Source organism: Sturnira hondurensis, unplaced genomic scaffold, assembly GCF_014824575.4.
Source record: "Sturnira hondurensis isolate 20B ecotype Veracruz unplaced genomic scaffold, ASM1482457v3 Scaffold0001020, whole genome shotgun sequence".
Taxonomy (NCBI): Eukaryota; Metazoa; Chordata; class Mammalia; order Chiroptera; family Phyllostomidae; genus Sturnira; species Sturnira hondurensis.
The window spans coordinates 846,132-866,844 of NW_028073651.1; the positions used below are offsets into that span (position 1 = coordinate 846,132).

Consider the following 20,713-nt stretch of genomic DNA (forward strand, 5'->3'; position numbering starts at 1 on the left):
TGAGTTTTCGAGTGTAAAGCGATGCACTGTTTCCCCATGTAGTTCACCATGGAACCCCTTGCTGGGAGCACCGCAGAGAACCACAGGTACGTGAGAAGATACTTTGGGAAACATCGGGTTTTAATAGTTTGAGTATGCCTATAGAAAGGACAAGACAGACCAGGAGTCGCTGCAACGTAGTTGCACCAAACCACGCTGTCCCCGTTAGTTGTGCGGATAGGAGTGCGAGCTAGTGGCTCTAACTATAACTAGCCACGGCCTGAGGAAGTATTTCCAAGTGCTACCTAATCTCCAGACTCAACTGGGGTACTTACGAAAACCTGCAGACTGCCAGGTTCCACCCAGACCTAATGAATCAGAACTGTAGGGAGGGGCCGGGACTCGAACAAGCACCCAGGGAGATCTCGTGAGCAGCAACGTTTGGGACATGATGACCCTCCTTTGCTACGCAGCTGGGGACGCACCTCCACCTCCTCCAAGGACATGGAGGGTCCTTGGAAAGGGCGCCCTGTGCTGGCTCGGCACCTGTGGCCTCTGACTTGGAGGGAGACCTAGTTGGTAGCAGGGATGCCAGGCCAGGATGGAGGGTTATTAATAGTCAAGGTGAGCATTGGCCTCCTGAGGCAACTCAGGGCTGAAGATTCGAGAACTCAGTGGGCTGAAACTCCAGATGCTGACTGAGAGGATGAACCGAAGGTTCTCGTTTCACATTCTGCCACAGTCACTGACATTTGTTGGGTACCCACCACAGGCCAGGCACCAGGAGCCCTTTATATTATATATTCCAACTCAGTCTCCCACAAACCCTGTGGTAGGTGTACTTCCGGGTCTCATTTTGCAGGTGAGGGGGTCAGGTCCAAGACTTAGGAACCATTGTTCACACAGAGCCCAGATTCTCATGACTGTGCCCCTAACCCTGTGATCTACCTCCCTTCCAAGTCACCTGTGTGGGACCGACAGATGGTTAACAGTGACTCCTCCTGAGACTTTTTACTGGGTGCGGACGGATGGCCTCTTAGAGGTGGGATTGGCAGAGGTTCGGAGTTCAGAAAGGGCTACTGGCAAACACCAGCCAGGGGGCTTCACACCACAGTTCTTTCATTTCTTGTGTGATAGGCATGGCGCCGTGCACTTAAAAGTACACCCTGTCGCCCTGGCTGGGTGGGTCAGTTGGTTGGAACGTCATCCCATACACCAAATGGTTGCAGGTTGGATCTCCAGTTGGGACACAGACCTAGACTGTGGGTTCGATCCCTGGTCTGGGTGCATACACAAGGCAACCGTTTGATGTCTTTCCTTCCTTCTTCCTCTAAAAATCAATAAACATGTCCTTGGGTGAGGATTACCAGAATAAATGTGCCATGTCCCCTTAGCCCCACAACCATAAGCAAGTAGACGAGCATCATCTCCAAGTCCGAGAGGGGAAGCAGTGTACTCGGCTGCATCCCCAGCCCCGTCGCGCTGTAAGGCACCCTGGTTGATGGTACTGTATGCCCGGCCCCAGCAAAGGGCCTGATGCAGTTTTTCGTGAATCCGGGGCAAGGATTCTGAGCTCCACTTCACACACGGCTGCTGCTGCTTGGTCAGGCGTTTTCCCCTGCTCTCATTTGTGGCCCGAATTTGGGGTCCCTCAGCCTCATACAATGAAGGGGCCACTGTTATGTATTTAGTAAACACACTTGTTGAGCACTCTGGATGTGATGTATCACGTCAGTCTTTTGAAGAACCATCAGTGTTCTAAGTTTTCAGATTAAGAAACTGAGCTTCACACTGACTGGTGTGGCTCAGTGGGTTGAGCGCCGGCCTGCAAACTGATTGGTCGCTGGTTCCATTCTCAGTCACTGATTGGCCGCGGATTCCATTCCCAGTCCGGGTACGAGCCTGGGTTGCCAGCCCAGTCCTCAGTTGGGGGGAGTGCGAGAGGCAAATGGTCGATGTTTCTCTCCCTCCCTTCCCTTCTCTAAAAATAAATAAAATCTTTTTAAAAAAATGATAAGAAACTGAGCTTCAGAAGAATCCGTGGCTGACGAGCACAGAGCTGGACACTGGCTGCAGTGTCTAGGTGTACATTTCTTTTTATTTATCCTGCCTATGATTCCCTGAGCTCACTGGCCTTTTCCCAGCCAGGAGTAAAGGAACCATCATCTTTAAATATTTTTGCCCTGTTCTCTCTTCTGATTCTAGAATGCCAACTAAATACTAGACTCTCACTCTACTCCCCCTACAAACTTTTTTTTTTTTTTTTGCCTCTGCTACTTTTCCGACTTACCTCTGGCTCAGTAAATCATCAGTTGTGTCTAATTTGCTGTTTAGCTCAGCCACTGAGTTTTTAACTTCTGGTTATTACCGTATTTTGCTGTGTATAATGTACCCCCATGTATAATGTGCACCTACATTGTAGTGCTAATTCCCACGTATAATTCTCATTATACGTGGGAATTAGCACTACCCACGTATAATGCACACCCTTATTTTTCCCTCAAAAATCTGGGCGACAGACACAGGTGAGTGTTATACAGGGCCGAATACGGGTCTACGTGGGCATTTTCCTTTCCTATCTGCTAGGCCATTATTCAGTTCTGAGTTCCTGTGGCTATTTCCAAGCTCTTGTCGTTTTCTGATCTGCCATGCAGTCGTATCCACCTGAAGATGCTTTCGCTGCTGTTTCTGCCGGCCCTGGCTCCTGCTGGTTTATCTCCATGCGTATTTGGTTAACTGTATACTCCTTATTGTCTGCACAGTATTTGTGGGGACTCTAGATGGCAGTTCCTTTTACTGGAGGATTTATGTCAGACACTTCAGCTGGAAGTATCGCTGATGCAAACCCCAGCTAAGGGCCAGTCTGCGAACATGAGTGTTCAGGTCTGCTTTTTTCTTTCTTTCGTTTTGTGTTGCCCTTGGTATTTGGAACATCCTTGCCATCTTCTGGGTCATCCTAACCTCGGTTCAGGGTGGGGATCCCAGCTCCTAGGAGGCTTCCCACCTTGGACAGGCATTGGCCTTGACTTCTCTGCCTGCCCCAGTAAGGCTACAGATAGGAAACCCAGGTTTGTCCACACCAGCAACTGCCCTCAGAGCAAGACTGGCTTCAGGGCCCCATAGACTTTTCCCTTAAATTTTCAGCTTAGTGTGTCCCTAGTTATTTTATTGGCTATTTGATGCTTTTAAGATATTTTTGACTTCCAGAAGGCTCCAAATAATCCGGTCCTCCCTCCACAGGAAACTGAAGTCCCAGAAAACTAAGCCAAGATTCAAACCCAGGTCTCTTTGATTCTAAAATCTAAGCATTCAGTAACTACTATGATCCATCCTAGTCTCTCTGGAAATTGTGATTCCCTGATAAGATCATCAAAGAATGTGAGCTGCCTCTCAATATCCATTTTCCCTTTTCTTTTATACCCGAGGCTTTTAAATGTCTTAATGCCCTTCATACTTAGTAAATAATTAAGTGGATATTTTAAAACTACCATTACAAGGATCTTTTTTTATAAAGAATCCTTTATGCTGGGGGCATAATGCAGCTAAAAGACTACACTTCCCAGTCTCCTCTGCGGCTCTTCACATGGCCAAGTTCGACCAGTGAGAACTGTGTAGAAGTAGAGTAAGTCCTCACTGAACACTGTTGACAGGTTCGGCAACTTGAAGCAAAGTGACATATAACAAAACCGACTTTACCACAGGCTGATATAAACAAGAGTTAAGTTCCTGTGTCATCTCATCAATATAATGAAATGATGTTGAATGAACTGTTACTGGAGGGCCTACTCTTCACTGCAGGACCCCCAGGAGGAAGGGGGGTTCCCTTCCTGAAAAACCGGTGATGGCTGGAGCGCCCGCAGTTCCCTAGGGCCGGGTGTGTAAGGGCAACAGGCAAAGAACGATCCGGTGAGCTAGGAGGCCTGGGTTCCTGGTGACTTCGGGGCCACTGGATTCCTAAAGAAATACACACTTTCCTGTTTAAGCTACTACTATTTTGAGATTTGAGTCCAAACCGACACAGATGAACCGTCAAAAATAATTTCATGCTCAGAATCCTTTTCCCTCAGCCTCTTCTGTCTCCCCACGCATGGACCCGGGGCCCCCGCCCCTCCCAAGTCCCCTCCCTAAACCCCTCCTTGAACAGCATAAAACCAGTCTGGGCCCAGCCTTATAAATACGGATTTTATAGAAAGGACCAATTCAAAACTGGTCAGATGCCACACGCTAGAAGCTTCCAGAACCATAGGGATAGAAAAATGAAGGACGACAACAAAAAAGCAGAAACAAAAAATCCAAACAGAACAAACAAAAACACCCCAGACCAAACCGCCTGAAAAATAAAGGTCTCAGTTAACCAGAGGCTTCTAAAGAAATACGGGGCTGGGGGCGGAGACCCCAACGCCTGAACAAGTAACCAGAGCGGAATGGAAAGCAACCCAGAAATTCAAGCCCACAGTCCCTGCCCACCGGCCCCCCACGCTGTCAAGAGCGAGGCAAGGGGCTTCACAGCTTTTTTTTTTCGGGGGGAGGGGGGTGATGGCAGTAGCTTAAATAAAGGGAGGGGAAAAATTTTTATAGTTCATCTTTTTTTTCTCTTCCCCTTCGGGGGCAGTGGAGAGACTGGTAACTAACTTAAGGTTAAAGAGAAAACAGTGATTTTTATTTTGTGATGGGGAAGACATCTAGAGATGGCAGGCTGCCAGGAAACATGCCCAGTCTGATCTGGGATCAGACGCTCCCCGCCCCCCAGTTTCTGAAGAGGGGAAGCCTTCACAGGGTAGCTTAAGAGAGGTGCCAGCCTTGGGTGCTGTGGCCTCTTGGGAAAGAAAACTCAGCAAACTGGGGGAAGGTGCAGGACGGGGCCAAGATGGGGGAACCCTTTAGTAGTACCAAAATTAGCTGCCGTCTGCTCCCTGCTGGTGGGTCCCTGGGGTGTAGAGAGTGGCAGGATGGGTGCTAGGGCTGAATGCAGAAAAACTTGAGATGCTGATAAAAAAAAACACCCTCCTTGAAACCCATAGGGGTCAGTCAGGGTGCTTTCTTAGGTCACCCCCTGCGCCTGGGGTCAGTCCTGGAGAGGGCGGTCAACACTGCCCGGACCGGGGGTATGGGCTGGTGACCCAGTCCTGGCTCTCGGCTCCCACGGGGAGGGGGTGGGCATGGTGGGCACTCCCCCTGCCCCCGACTTCACCTCCCCTCCTCCCGGCCGGCCCGGCCCCCGCCGGGCCCATTGCAGGGCAGCACCCAGTTGTTATCGTGCAGACCCAGGCGGCAGCCCGGCGTCTCGCGGTCGGCCCGGCGGCAGCACATCCAGTAGGAGCGTCCGTAAGGCAGGTCGTGGTGGTAGGGCTTCGGGTGCCAGCGGCAGAGCGACACGTCGCCCTTCTCGTATCTCTTGCGGCACTGCTTGCACGGGTCATCGCGGTAGAGGGGGTCTCGGCTCCAGCGTGAGTCTATGGCCCGCACGCCGAACGCCTCGATGATGCCCTTGAAGTGGTGGCAGGTGCACTTGAGGGCCGCCAGGGCCCGGGTGGGCAGGAAGCTGAAGATCTTGACCAGCACGTGCTCGGGCAGCAGCAGCATGTACTGCCGCGGCTCCAGCAGCCTCTGGATCTTGAAGCGGATCTCGAGGAAGTCGTGTGACACATGCCGGTACAGGCGGCACAGGGAGGTGTCCGCGGTGCCCTCAGCATCGTCCGGGCCCGGCGCAGTGGCTGGGGAGTCAGCTGGGGGCGGTTCAGGGGGCCCATCGGGCCCACGGGACTGGAGGAAGAAGAGCTGGCCAGGCGGTGGGGGCTCCTCGGGGCTCACGGTCAGGCACACCGTCTCCTCCTTCACATTCTTGGTACCGTCCTTGCCAAAGAAGATGCACTCGTCCACCACGCCCGTCACCACCACGTCCACGTGGAAGCCCGATGCTCCGCAGTCCCGGGCAGGGGGCGGAGGGGGGGCTGGGGGAGTGTCCTCAGGCCTGGCAGGGGCTGGGGTCTCCCCCTCACTGGCTTCATCTGCCCTGGCCAGAAGGAACTCCACATTGCTGGGGAGGGCGTCCCGAGAGGGACTGATGAGCTGGTACAGGTCGCAGGTGATCTTGTCCTTGGCTCGAGCCCCGGGGCCAGGGCTGCCCGGGTAGGCACAACCCTGCCGGCCTGCGCTCCCGTTGGACAAACTGCCATCCGGTGCCCGGGGCTCTCGGCCGTTGGAGATACGGAAGGCGATTCGTACCTCCCCGGGGCCTGGCCCAGGCCGCTCCTCCTTGTGAAGGCCCTTGGCCGGAGGGTTGTCCCGTTGGGCCTCAAAGTGGGCCACTGCCTCAGCCACACGGCTGCAGTCCCCGCCACCAGACCGCCGTTCAGAGCCCAGGCCCTTGGCAGGCCCACCCTGTTCTGCCGACACGAAGACCATAGGTGCTGGGGTACCGGGGTGTGGGTAGTTCTGCAGGGCGAGAGCGGCCCGCTGTTCCACCAGGGCCACCATCTCGGCCACAGAGAGGAGGTCCACATCCTCCCCAGTGGAGGCTGGGGTCCCCTGAGCAGCAGCAGGCCCCTCCCGGCCCCCTGGGTCCGGGGGAGCTTTCGTAGGCTCGAGACAGCGCCTCCTCCGCTTGGCCTTGGAGCTGTCACTGCCCCAGTGCCCCTTGACCTTCATGGAGCTGGCCCGGCTGCCGCTGCCGCACTGGTGGGCCACAAAGAAGGCCACCTTCTCCTTTGTATTCCCAGGCTTGATAACATACCACGTGTCCAGCAGGACTCGACCCTCATCGCCAGCAGCCGCAGCTGAGAGGAGCGGGGTGGGCTGGGAGGCCGGGGCCTCCGTGGCCAAGGCGGGTGGTGTGTTCTCTGAGTGGGCAGGCCCGTGGTCTGGCTCGGCCCTGCCGCCTGCCTCGGGGCAGGCTGCCGGCTTGAGGGCTGCGGAAGGCGGGCGTGGCTGGTTCTGTGAATAGGTGCCAAAGGGCCGGGGGCACCAGAGCTGGAAGGGCAGGAGGCTGCCACGGTCCATGCTGGGGAATGGTGGCAGACAGGCAGGGTCACTGCATCTCAGGACCTGGATGGTGGTAGGGGACTCCACAGGCCACCTGGAGACAGGAAAGAGAAGGTTGGGGAGCTGGGGGAAGCCTGCCCTTCCAGTACCACCCTAACCGCAACCTCCTCCGATGGAACCAACCAAATCACACCACCAAGAACGCTGCTCCTGCCCCACTGCACAGGCAAGCCAAGGAAGGGTCGCAGAGGAAGCGGGACTTGCTCTTTTAACACCCAGAGTGTGAACAGAGCAGGCAGCTCGCTCCACGCCTACGGATCCTACTCCACTGCCCCTGCCTTCAATGCCGATCCGGGGACCTCCTGCTGCCATGGCCCCTCAAAGTCAGTGAAAATACCAACCGAACAGACAGACGGCTCCTCCCTTTTCTGTTTGCTCCTGCACAGTAGCCAGTTCCTGAAAAGACAAGAATTCCCAGCCCTGCCCACAGCTATGGCGACTGCAGCCCGCAGACGAAACAAGGCGGGCTGGGCGGGGGAAGCAGATCGGAGGCCAGAGCCAGCCAGGCCCTGAGGAAACTGGTTCCTCGCTTTGTTCTGCTTGTGGGGCTCTTTCAGGATTTCTTAAGAGTTGTGTGTCCTCCTCCAGAAAAACACGTACACTTGCACCACATCATGCAGGTAGTTCCCCTAAGTACATCCGCAGACCCCTGGGATAAGAAGGCCTGCTCTAGTCTAGCCTCCCCTCTGAGCTGCACAGAGGCCCACAAGACCAGGCCCTCAAACTTGCTTTCCAGACTTTTTAATTCAGGCTGTCTTAATAATGATCACTTTATTTTGCAGCAGTTTTTGTGCATGACCTAATCTGCAGACAACTCTGCTGCTGAGTCAGACACGACCATTTTCCACTGCAGGGCCAGCAGGGAGCATGTCCCTCAGTCTCCATCTGTCCTTGGCCCACCTGTGACCAGACCTTGCGAAACCAAAGTTCCTTCCACACCTGAGCCCTTCCACGTGTCTACAGACCAGAGGTCAGCAAACTGTGGCCCTGGGGCCAAATCTGGCCTACTGCCTGTCTTTGCAAATAAAGTTTTATTGAAACACGCTTAGTTGTTTATGGCTGCTTTCACACTACAATGGCAGAGCTGAGTAGTTTCAATGGAGATCATATGGCCTTGCAAAACCTGCAACATTCATTATCTGGCCCTTTATGGAAAAAAGTTTGCTGACCCGTGAAGTATAGATCGTCCTGAATACAGGCAATTCCACAAATACCACTAGAAGCTCATCATTTTGTGGTCCTGTAGTCTCCATTAAAAATCCAGACACCAGTTACAAAGAGTCCTAATCCTAAAAATCCTTACCCCCATTAGCCCTAATCTCACCTACCACTAAAATACTCACAGCCTCTGCTGGAATTCCAGTTCCTTGCTAAAAGAAAAATCACCATATGGCCCCTAAAACTTACAGATGCCTGAGGTTACTAACCACCAGGACATGCGAATGCCCTGAAACAGACACCAATACAGCGAAGGCCATTTCCTATAGACATTCTCCCTCTCCAACTGGACCACCTCCTGGAATCCTCCAATCCGTTCCTAGTCATCTCCAGAACATCAATACCCCCCAAAATATCTAGACACTCCCAAATCCCACTTTAGACCTCCAAACCTATAAATATCCCCTCTAGCACAGAAGGCCCCAACCTCAAGGAACCCCTAACAAAAGCCAAGGCTACTAAGAACTCTAACATACTACCACAATTTCCCCAACTCCCAGATGCCCCAAAACCAGTTTCCTGAGATTCTATACTCAGCTCAAACCTCCACATGTATTCCCTAATTACACAGACGCCTCTCAGATAGCAAAAGAACCCACTAAAACGTAAAAGCTCCCTAATACAATTTCAAACCATATATGTCTCCATCAAAAGAACCCCCCCCCAAACACTCCCAAAGAAACCCTACAAAGGTTTTAATAGCAGACATGCTTATTGCATGCTCATTAATTAGATACTGTTCTAACAATTCCCGCTGACCCTCCCAGTCACTATGAAGCAGGCTGGGTGTTCACCCCTCTGTCCAGATGAGGCACTGAAAGGTTGAATCCCAAGTCTGAAAAGTCAGATAAGTAGGAAGAAGTCAGAAGAAGCGAAAGCCCAGGCATTCTGGCTCCAGAATTAATACTTGTGGAGTCTACGTTGCTTCTAAGTCTCTCTGTGAGCTCCCCAAATCACATACACACCGAATATCCCCAAACACAAAGGAGACCCCTACAAAACACAGAACCTGCCACATTACAAAAGAAACCCAAACCCAAACCCCAAGGCGCCCTCTAAGCTCAAGGGAAGCATCCTCCAAACACACGCAGTTGCCCAAGGCCCAAAATATTGTTTCAATGGAAAGGGAATCCCCAAATTTTGCAACTGCCCTGGAATTCGCCAACCCCCTCAGACCACCCTCAAAGGCTTGACACGCCCCCACGGCACCCTCACGCACCAGCCCCGCCCCCCCACAGCGGGAGACCAAGGCGACCACACGCAGGCGCAGGAGAGGGTAGAGGGCCCGCCCACCCGCTCATTTCCTCTGGCAGTGGAGCGGGCGGGAGCAAGACTAGTTTCCCTCCGCCCCTTTGTTGACAGACTCGCGCGTGACGCCCCCAGCCAATGAGCGGCTGCCGTTCGGGGTTGTGCCCATATAAGGAAGGCCTTGGCCAAGGGGCCCAACTTTGAAAGAGGGAGGAGTAGGCAAGAGGTGACAAGGAGGTGTGGAAACAGCAGCGTGTAAGAGAGCATGGAACAACTCCCAACTTCCTGCTAAAAGGAGGAACCAGGCCAGGACGGAGGCCACCGCGTTCAAGGAGATGTTTATTACAGGACGTTCCCTTGAAGCAGGAGCCCTGATTGACAGTTGAGATTTAAAGGTCCAAGCCGCTCTGGGACTGGACTCCAGGGCGGAAGGAAGCAAGCAGAAAGATCTGAGAGTGCCTAGCTTGGGTTGGGAACCTTGGGGGCCGAGGTTTCCTGCGGGGAGAACTGGACAACCAAACTGCAGAACGCTGCGAAGGCCACCGCGGCACTGAGTCCAACCCTCTGGGCATGGCATTCAAGGCTCAGGCCCTGTGGCCGAAAGAACTTCTCTGTCCAGCCTTACCAATGAGGCACTCAGATCTGACTCAGTACTAGAAAAGAATATGAAACACCTCAGTAATGACTTTTAAATATTGATTACCTATTCAGTTAACATTTATATAATGTAGTTAAGTAAAATACTTCAAGTTAACCATCTCTCTTTTGACCTTTATGTGGCTATCGGAAGACTTTAAATTACACATATGGTAGCATTACATTTCTATTGAACAGTGCTGGTCCAGATCCTTTCAATGCCAGGCTGACTGGAAAGACACCCAGAGGTCCCCTTACTGCAGGATCCTGTCCAGACATCACTTACTCGTTGACTGCCCTGTCCCAGCGTTACCGGCTTCCAACCATCCCACACATCACCACTGGAAGGTCTTCTTAAAGCACAAACCTGACCCTGTCCCTACCCAGTTCAAAACATGCCAGGACAAAGTCCAGGGACCTCCCTCATCCAGGCTCATCCCTCCCTACTCCTCCACCCCCAGGGGACCCCCACAGGGGCCCTGAATCTGGCATAGAGAGTGGTTAGAATACTCAGCCTTGTCTGAGGCTCAGTAGGAGCAGGGAAGACAATAGTATCATCTATACTATATGAGGAAACTGAGGCAGGTCAGGTGGGCTAACCAGGCCAAGGTCACCCAGAACTGGTGTGACTGGAGCAAGGATGTGAACCCGGGGAATGTGATTCCTGATTATGGTGCTCTCTTGTCTCACCATATGTTCTCTGGGGTCTCAGCTCGGCCACCCTCTCCTTCCAAGTCGCTAACCCCCCAGGCTGGGTAAGGCTCCAGCTCCGGGCTCCCACCCTGGCCTTGCTATGGGAGTCACCTAGCTCTTTCCTTCTACGGCCTTTGCATTTGCTGTTCCTGCTAACCAGAATGCTTTCCCCACAAATCTCCATATAGCTCAATTCCTTACTTCATTCCTGTCTTTGCTGAAATGGAAGTTTCCCAGAGAGGCCTTCCCTGAGCCCCCTTCGGGTCCCTTGTCCCAGGGTCATAACTGCCTAAAGGTGGGTCAGTCTCCTCCACTGAACCGGAAACCCCTTGGGGCAGAGCTATTATGGTCATCATTATCCCCATGGTGCCCAGCATGGGACCAGACTAGTCAAAGCTCCCTTCCCTGCGGCTCCACGTCCTTAACTTCACAAGGCCTTGGCAGGGTGACCTCTGTTTCACACCCAGGTCTGTCTGAGTTCTAGCTGGAGGGGTCACTGGGGCAGAGTTTCTGAACTCCTCACACACTGAACCCGAGACAAGGCCCTACACTAGGTCAGCTTTCAGAAAGTGCTCTACAAAGATCCACTTATTATAAAACATCACAACACAGAAAGACAGAGTGAATAGAGGGAAAAAGACTGACCAAGCAAACACGAACCAAGAGGCAAATGGAGTGACATTACCACTGAAACGAATATAATTGACAAATCCAAAAGGCATTATTATGGACCAAGGTCGTGACAAAACAAATGTACCCATTACTTACACAAAAAGGTTCTCAACAGAAGTGCTGCTAAGGTAGAAACTTTAAATAAGTGTCATGTCATAATTTGGCTGCAGAGTGGAAACAAATCGTTTTGACTTTTTAAAAAACCTGCTTGTGCCCTGGCTGGTGTAGCTCAGTGGATTGAGCGCGGGCCTGCGAACCACACGATTGCAGTTCAATTCCCAGTCAGGGCACATGCCCAGGTTGCAGGCCAGTTCCCAGCAGGGGACTCACAAGAAGCAACCATACATTGATGTTTCTCTCCTTCTTTCCTTCCCTTCCCCTCTAGAAATAAATAAATAAAATCTTTTAAAAAAAATCTGCTTGCCCTGGCTGGTGTGGCTCTGTGGATTGAGCACCTGTCTGCAATCCCAAAGGTCGCCGGTCCCATTTCTGGTCAGGGTACATGCCTGGGTTGCAGGCCAGGTCCCCAGGTGGGGACTCCCGAGAGGCAACCGATCAATGCATCTCTCAAGACACTGATGTTTCTCTCCCTCTCTTTCTCTCTCCCTTCCCCTCTCTCTAACACTAAATAAAGTCTTAAAAAATCAAAATTAAAAAAGCTGTGTAGATTAACTTGATAGTAAAATAAAATAAAAATAGGCAGTCGGTGATCTAAATTAAAAACTCAGAACACACACAAACACACACAAACTCAGGACAGGTGCTAGAATGCACTTGCAACAACTTTTAGGGCTGTTTTGATGAATGCGTTGTGACATCAGTCTTAATGAATTCTCTCTCTTTTTTATTTTATTTACTTACTTTTAGAGAGAGGGGAAAGGAAAGAGAAAGAATGGGAGAGAAACATCAATGTGTGGTTGCCTCTCATGTGTCCCCCACTGGGGACCTGGCCTGCAAACCAGGCATTGCCCTGACTGGGAATCGAACAAGCAACCCTCTGCTTCACAGGCCCGAGCTCAGTCCACTGAGCTACACCAGCCAGGGCTTGAATTCTTTATGTCTAAAACATAGTGTAATATACAGAGTATTCCTGCCACTGAATAGTCTTCAATAAGAGATTAATTGCAAAATAAAAACAGTAAGTGCTCCTAATACTATGGCCTCCAAATATATACAGCAAAAAAAACATGACAAAATTTGGCACATCCACAACTGTCATGAGAAACCTCAACATAGCTTCCTCCATACAGATGAGCTGAAAGGATGACATGAGCAGGGACCTGACCCACACAGTAACACCCCTGACGGAATGCCCCCAACAACCGGAGAATCCACATTTTACACCCCTAGTCCGACATCCAGAGGTCTTCCTCCGCGCTGGCCCTGGGTCAGGCGCGCGGGACAAAGAGACGGCACTGAGCTCACCAGGGAGAGCTCATGGGAAAGGAGGCAGAAATCCAAATAAACAGTCGTGACCAACAAGCATAAATTAGAGAAAACAATGACCACCACAGCCGCTATCACTTGTGAGCCGCGCTTTGCTGAAGTGCTCTATAAACATTAACTCATTCGATTCCCACATTTCCCTATTTTTTTTAAAGATTTTATTTATTTATTTTTAGAGGGGAAAGGAAGGAGAGAGAAATATCAATGTATGGTTGCCTCTGGTGTGTCCCCAGCCTGGAATTGGCCTGCAACCCAGGCATGTGCCCTGACTTGGAATTGAACCGCGATTGTGTGGTTTGCAAGCCAGCGCTAAATCCACTGAGCTACACCAGCCAGGGCCCACATCTCCCTGTTTTTCATCTCACGTTAAAGATTAGGAAATGGAGCGGCAGAACGGCTAAGTCCTTGGCTTTGGACGCAGCTTTGTGGCGGAGCTTTGAATCGAACGGGCTCAGCTGTCTCCAGAGCACAGTTGCTGAGCGTCCGGAGCACTTAGTGAGGATCAACTTGTTCAGTCCTCAGGGCCTTTGCACTCTCTGCCCACCCAGCCCCCAGACAGCCCTTCCCTGGGAACCCACAGGGATCACCCCCTTCGTTCNCACCAGCCAGGGCCCACATCTCCCTGTTTTTCATCTCACGTTAAAGATTAGGAAATGGAGCGGCGGAACGGCTAAGTCCTTGGCTTTGGATGCAGCTTTGTGGCGGAGCTTTGAATCGAACAGGCTCAGCTGTCTCCAGAGCACAGTTGCTGAGCGTCCGGAGCACTTAGTGAGGATCAACTTGTTCAGTCCTCAGGGCCTTTGCACTCTCTGCCCACCCAGCCCCCAGACAGCCCTTCCCTGGGAACCCACAGGGATCACCCCCTTCGTTCCCCAGGCGTGGCTCACAAATCACCTTCACAAGACCTTCCTTCATTCAGAACTGCAGCGCCCGCTCCCCTGCATCCCGCAACAGACACACACACACCCTCTCCTTCCCCTGTTCTGATTTATATTTTCTCCTTCCCACGCATTGCTATATAATATACTATAAACTTCGTTAAGTTTGTTGTCAGTCTCCCCCTCACTAAAATGAAAGGTCCCCCAGGGCCAGCTCTTCTGTCTGGTTTCGTCACTGCTGCGTCCCGTCACTGCTGTGTCCCGGCCTTCAGAGCAGCACTGGGCGCCTGGCTGCTTAAAGCTCGGTGCCAGGGCGAGGTCCCTGGGAGTGTCTGTAAATGCTCCAGCCCACACCTGCTGAATCAGGACGTGATCTCCCACAAGATCTCCAGGGCGCTGGTATGCAAACTTAAGTTCGAGAAACAATGCCCTTAGCACCTCATAGGTGTGCCATGCATAGCTGTCGGAATTAATGAACGAACTTCTGAAGCGGCCGTTCATTCAGTACATGATCTGTTTGGGGCCTCTTGTAAAAACAAAAAACAAAAACAAAATATAGCTGGTTCCATCCCTGGGCGACAGGCCTGGGCCTGGGTTGGGACCCAGTCCCAGGTCCCCGGCCCAGGTGGGCACAGGTGGGCGTGTGTGGTAGGGGCCTGTGCAAGATGAAGCTGATTGGTGTTTCCCTCCCTCTCTTCCTCCGACCCCTCCCCTCTCTCTAAAACAAAATAAATACAATCTTAAAGAAGGGGAAAAAAAAAAAAACCAAACAGCTGGTTCCCGCCAAATCCACCTGTGGAAATCCTGTCCCCAAGATGAAGATGTCCTTGCGCCCTCCCAAGCTACATGGGACCTCTTCCTCCCGGGGCCTCCTCTTGCAGGACCTGGCCCCGCTGAAGGACAGCACCTCCTCCCCACCCTGCGGGTTTCTGGAAAGCGGGACCGCTCCTGCAAGGCGCAGCTGCTCCAGCCTCCACACTTGGCTCGCTGGGAGAGCTCAGCCCTTCCAGCTCCATGCTGGCCGGGGAGAGCTTTCCAAACACAAACCGGGCCCTACCACTCGCCTGCTTAAAACCCTTCCATGAGAGGCGCAAGTTCACAACAACTACATGTCCGTGAACCCTTTGTCAGGAAGCTACTGGAGGACTTGCTCCCCGCAAACGAAGGAGCAAAACAAGAAAAAGGAAGCAATCAGATCAGGGAAATATGATCTTGCCCCCCCAAAGGGGCCAAAGGAATCCCAGATGAAGGCTGAGGACCAGGTCTAGGGAAGTCTCCAAAATGCACAAAGACAAGGAGAAAGGCGGACAATTCTTGAGCTAAGCGTGGAACAAGATGTTGGAAACAACATCAATGGCAAACCAAAGAAAGGAGAAAGAAAATGGTAAAAACAGATGTCTGACCCCCTCCATGCTGAGTCAGGTGACGCCCTTCCCCCACCTTGGGCCCCCCCCACCCCCAGGTGCTCTAGGAACATGCTTCCTCACACTCACACAGCAATCAGTGACAGGGCACCAAGGCCGTATTCCTATTCCTTCTGTCCCCTACCCTCTCCATACCCCCCGACCCACCCCACCGCAACCCTGCTGGAAATCCTGATCCATCTGCACCCTCATCTTGGCTTTTCGGCCTCAGGGCCTGCTGACCTCTCTCCCTGGCAAGTTTTCCTTCCTATTAGCTAGCTCCCTAACAGTAGGGACCACGTAAACCCAAACCATCAGGTACTAGAGGTCCAGGAGGCACACAGCCTCCAGGAAGGGCCTGCCGGCACCCAGTGCTCCCACGTCTGGGGGCGTGACCTCAGGCAGGATGCTTCACCCTCCATGCCTCGGTTTCCCCCACTGTAAATGCAGGTCATAATAGCGCCCACCCCTGGGCTGACTGATGACTCCCTGAGATCAACCTAGGAGAGCGCTCAGTGCCAACTAGGCCCCAAGGAGAGCCTCATTATGCAGGTGCTGCGATTTATTAAGAAAAAGGAAGACTACCTAAGAGTTTAGAAATCACTGACCAAGCCAAAGGCTTCTTCCCTCTTTATTTCACGTTCTGAACCTAGTCCTGCACAATAACCAAAGTGTGGCCCTTCCTTTGCTGTGGTTGGTTATCGGATGTCACTTGTTAATTGCATAGATATTTACAGAGCCACTACTGTGCACCAGACACTGTTCCAAGCACTGGGGATATGCAGGGAAAAGGAAAACGGAATCCTTGTCCTCTCAGGGCTGACAAACCTACAGTAAGTTTCAAGGTGGCAAGTGCTATGAGGAACAGACAGCAAGTAAGAGGGGTCGGGAGTATTAAGGGGGAAGTTACGATCTTAAGGGGTCAGGGAGGCACCACAAAGCAGGTGCTGAGCCATCTTTTTACAACACCTGTGCTCTTAGGAATGCTATGGCTTTAACCACAGCTGCCAGAAGTACACCATTAAACACGGTAAAAATATCATTTTGTACAAGTAAGCTTCAGACAAGCACAGGCTGAAAATACATTTAAGATTTTAAGAAAAGGCGAAATGACTCGGAAAGCAGACGTATTTTCTAAGACAAACAGACAAAGGAAAGGGCGGAAGAGTGTTGCATCGCCCCCGGGTGCCCAGATGCGACACACGGGAACAGGGATGAAGGAAAGATTGGCAACTTCTCCCCAAAGCAATAGGAGTTCAGATAGTTCACTGACCGTCGGAGACAAAGGGTGAAAAAAGTCCACGCAAACAATGACGAGCAGGCAAAGCTGGCATGAGGGGCTGAAAATGAATCACGCAAACCTGACAAACGAGCACAAGTGCCACCAGCGCTGTGACAACAGGAAGCTCCCCAAGGGCAGGCCCTGGCACACAGTAGGTGCTCTCACACCGCTGTGGACTCCTCGAGAAATAAACTTACATTTTCCAGAAGAGGAAACCGAGGCCCAGAGGGGTTAAGTGACTTGCCCAGAGTCACACAGTTGGGGGGTGACAGAGACAGGGTTCAAATGGGATGTTCTGGTTCCAGAGTGCATGCTCAATACATTTTTCTTGAGAGCATACAAATCATTTTTTTAAAGATTTAAAAAATTTATTTATCTTTTAGAGGGAAAGGGAAGGAGAGAAGGAGAGAAACATCAATGTATGGTTGCCTCTCATGGGTCCCCTGCTGGGAACTGGCCCGCAACCCAGGCATGTGCTCCAACCGGGAACTGAACCACTATCGTGTGGTTCGTAGGCCCGTGCTCAATCCACTGACCCACACCAGCCAGGGCAAATCATTAAAAGACTGCGCACTTATTAAGGGCTTCAGAAGCCGTAGGCATTTCACATGTTAACCTCACCAACTCCTCAAGAGCCTCAGTTGGAATGTAGCCCTATTTTACCTATGAGAAAACTCAGGCCCAGAGTGGGAATCCAACTCGGCCAAGGACACACAGCAGCAGCGATGGGGATTTGAAACTGGACCTATTTGACACCAAAGCTTTCCTATCAGAGTCAGAGAGTTTATGTGATAAATGCAGGACCAAACTGTTTCATGATGCATTACAAAGTTGCCAAATTGTCCAGTGAGGCCCTAATGTCCAAGAGGCTGGTGGGAGGGGGCGGTGATTAAAGAAAAAAAAAAAAACACAGTTGTAGAAATATTTCCTATTCATTGAAATACCTGGAGTTGGGCCAGGCTGGGCATTGGCAAGTGAATTATTTACATTTGGCTGGGGATACAGATGGGAATGAGGACAGATTGAGTTTCTGAGCACCCCCTTGGGGAGCCACCTTGGGAGCCCAGGGGTAGAGGATGGGGAACCAGAAGAGTCAGGATATGGTGGGGGGGTTGGGGTGACCTGGGAGAGAAAGGAAAGGAGGCGGCCTGGCTGATGTCTTGCTCACGGGTACCTCTCTACTGCCTTCTCTCTCAGGGCTGTTTCCCATTCATGTTTGTTTGTTTGTTTTTAATTTACAGCTCATGTACTGAGCACTTACTCCAAGCACTTTACCTGCTTACCCCTGTGAACCTTTGTCGCAACCTTCCTAGGGTTGCCGATCCCATTCTATAGCCCAGGAGAGGCCAAAACACTCGCCCAAAGTCACACAGCAAGGAAATGGCAGAATTAAACCTCAACCTGCAGACTGCTTCAGTTCTCGAGTCTCTGTCCCACTCCTGAGTCCCCTCAGGACACGGTACTTCAGGACAAGGAGAGGGGACTAAATCAGCAGTAAAAGGCAGATGCTGGGCTGGGATGTCTAGGCTGCAATCCTGGTTCTACCATGTAATGCTGGATGGTCTTGGGAAAGTTGCTTTACTTCTCTGTGCCTCTGCTTCCTTTCCCTACAATGGAAATAGTTACAGCACCTACACCTTAGGGGTGTTGTCAGAATTAAAGTGAGTTAAGGCGCTAGAACAGCTAAGAACAGGGCCAGGCACTTCCTCAACAACAGACTGCCAGGAACCCCTGCAGGGTTCTGACCTGGGGTGTGCCCAGGTCAGTGTCCGGTGTTGAGAAACGCCCCTGGGGCTGAACTGAAAAGGAGGGAATCCATTAGCACCTGCGACCCAGTCACATTCCTAGGGTGGGGAACTTCCTACCAACAACTCTCAGAGGGAGGATTTACTGCTGGCCAGGGTAACGATCTCATGGCACCTCCCCTCTTCTCAGTGACAAGTTGTTCCCACAACACAGATAAGGGCACTGAGTTTCACAGAGAGGAGCCTCGCACAGGTCACAAAGGAGTGGCAGAATGAGAGATCTGAATGCCGGGCTGCCCATACACATAAACCACTACACTTGCCCAAATCCCACTGGAGAAACGAGAGTGCAAAATGTTGTCTCGATGGCCCGTCTGGCCATATTCTCTTACAGTTCTGTGCCTGTCCAGTTTATCAGGAGTCTCTGGCTGCGCTAGGAAAACTATCGCTACATCCAGGCCGCTAATCCCACGCTCCCATCCCACCCCCAGTCCTGGAGCCTAACCCACACAACACTCTACCATTGATTTCACTCTCCCACTATCTCAACTTGCTCTCCAGTTCTCAATCCGATCCAGGGGCCCCCACCCACCATCCACTGCTGACCTCTCCCTCGAAACCTCCAGCCCCCCGTCATTCATCTAGCCCTGACCACCCAGGTCTTTCCATAATACCCCCAGGTTAACTCCCTCAAAACTGCCCCCATCAGGGCCTCTGCCTGGACGCCTAGCCCCTTCCCCAACTCGGGACTCTCTTCCCAAAGCTCTCAGCTCCTTTACAATCAGTCCCAAAGCTCGACTCCGTCCCCACCTTCAAGACTCATCCCCAGCCCCCATTCTTTTACTACTCCCTCCGCTCCTTTCCTCCTAACCCCCTCCCCGAAACGATCTCCCTTCATCCAGCCCCTTCTTTAGCCCCTACCTCTCCCTTCACGTCACACGGTTCCGAACCCCCGCCTCGGCTATTAAGCGCCCCTCGGCCCCCGTTCGCGGTCCTCACCATCTCCCCGCGCCGAAGCTCTCTCAGCTACGCGGGTTTCCCCCCACTCGCTCCTCTCCAGCCTCCCCTTCCGGGTTCCCGCCCCGAAGCCCGCTGGGAATTGGAGTCCGTGCGGTCACGGACTACACCTCCCAGAAGGCAGCACGGTCAAGCTTGGAGGTGGGAGAGGAAACCAACTGGGCGGGCTGGAGAAAAGAATGACTAACTCTGGAGGCAGAGAGGGAGCTTGGCAGCGCAGGCGCAGACAGCGCTCCCGCCTGGCGCGCTGGGAGATGGAGTTCAAGCTCCTCCATTTTGGCCCCAGGCCCTTGGAAAGGGAATTGAGAAAACTGCAAAAGGGAGGTTTGTGAGAGGTGGAGAATTGGGAAAAGACAGGTTTATCTATGTACGTAAACTTATCACTACAATAATTAACAGTGCCCTGTATTTTCTCAAACACTCTTCCATCCATTTACCCCCCGGGGTTTTCTTGCGACCATCCCCTAATTTACAAATGAAAAATTAAGCTTTAGGAGGGAAGAAAGCCCGACGACCAGGAACTTGTCCGCATCGTAGTTAGACTAGAAGCTCCATGACGACAGACACCTTTGTGTATCTTGTTCAAGCACCTAGAATAGTGTAAAGAAGTGTTGAGTAAATATTGCATGCTAATTATATGCGAGACGACCCTAGTAAGAATTATTCTAAGGGTAGAAATGAGGCAGAAACAGATTGAGCCTCTTCTCCATGGCAACAACACAGCGAGAAAGTGACTGGAACTGAAATGTGGTGGACACCCTGGCTTCTACTCCTCCCTCATTTTCCAGTCTCTCCTCCTCAAGAGCCATGAAAGGACTTTCTAAAATGGAGAGTTTGCTATATAAGGGCACATTCATCTTCGTGAGGGGAACTGCTGCTGAGGCCCAGTTCCAATGGCCCTCTAATTTGAATGTTTTCTCGATGTATCGCACTTTAATGTAGCCCCTGCCTCCCTAGACTCTGAAGGTCTGTGAGTCTCCCAGACTGCACCGGGAAGATCGCGGCTAGAGTCCCAATCTGCAGCACGCGGTGCTCGGCAACCACGGGCCCCAGTTAGATGTGCGCGGCAGGGGAAGGATGGAAATGGGACACCTGAGGGTCTGGAGGGTGACAGGCCAGATCTCTCTTCCGGAGAGTTGGCAGTTGGGGACACCCCGCCTGCCATTGAGTAGGATCCGCAGATCCAAGACCGCTGGAGCCATCGTGGGGCGTGACCATGCAGGGCGGGGTCCCCCGGAAAGGTGGACATCTGACTGAGCTCTGATTGGTCGGCACTTTGGCGCCCTCCAGGAAAGGCTGTCAGAAGGTGCGAAGTCAAGGTCAGACCGTGCTAGAAGAGAGGACTCTCCGCCAGACGCGCGTGCGCCCGGCCACTCGCGCCTGGCTCTTTCATCTTTCCAGTCTCCAGCTCCTCACTCTTGGCGGGAACTGGTGCGGGGCGTGGCCTGGCCTCAG

General features: G+C 52.2%; 1 protein-coding gene across 3 annotated transcripts; it reads right to left on the reverse strand.

Moving 5' to 3' along the window:
• Positions 1-4,617: 4,617 nt before the first annotated feature.
• Positions 4,618-19,313, reverse strand: FBXO46 (F-box protein 46). Of its 3 annotated transcripts, XM_037058804.1 has the most exons (3): positions 19,241-19,304; positions 7,362-7,416; positions 4,618-7,054 (listed from the first exon to the last, which is right to left on the reverse strand). In XM_037058804.1, the coding sequence occupies exon 3, from the start codon at positions 6,976-6,978 to the stop codon at positions 5,167-5,169; it is 1,812 nt and encodes a 603-aa protein (XP_036914699.1). In that variant the 5' UTR covers positions 6,979-7,054; positions 7,362-7,416; positions 19,241-19,304; the 3' UTR covers positions 4,618-5,166. The 3 variants fall into 3 exon arrangements, with proteins under 3 accessions (XP_036914699.1, XP_036914693.1, XP_036914705.1); XM_037058798.1 differs by lacking the exon at positions 7,362-7,416 and having other exon boundaries at positions 19,241-19,313; XM_037058810.1 differs by lacking the exons at positions 7,362-7,416; positions 19,241-19,304 and adding an exon at positions 19,163-19,228.
• Positions 19,314-20,713: the final 1,400 nt, after the last annotated feature.

Bases quoted from the DNA above. Each gene is read 5' to 3' on its own strand.
- FBXO46 (XM_037058798.1), bottom strand. From the start codon at position 6,978: ATGGACCGTGGCAGCCTCCTGCCCTTCCAGCTCTGGTGCCCCCGGCCC.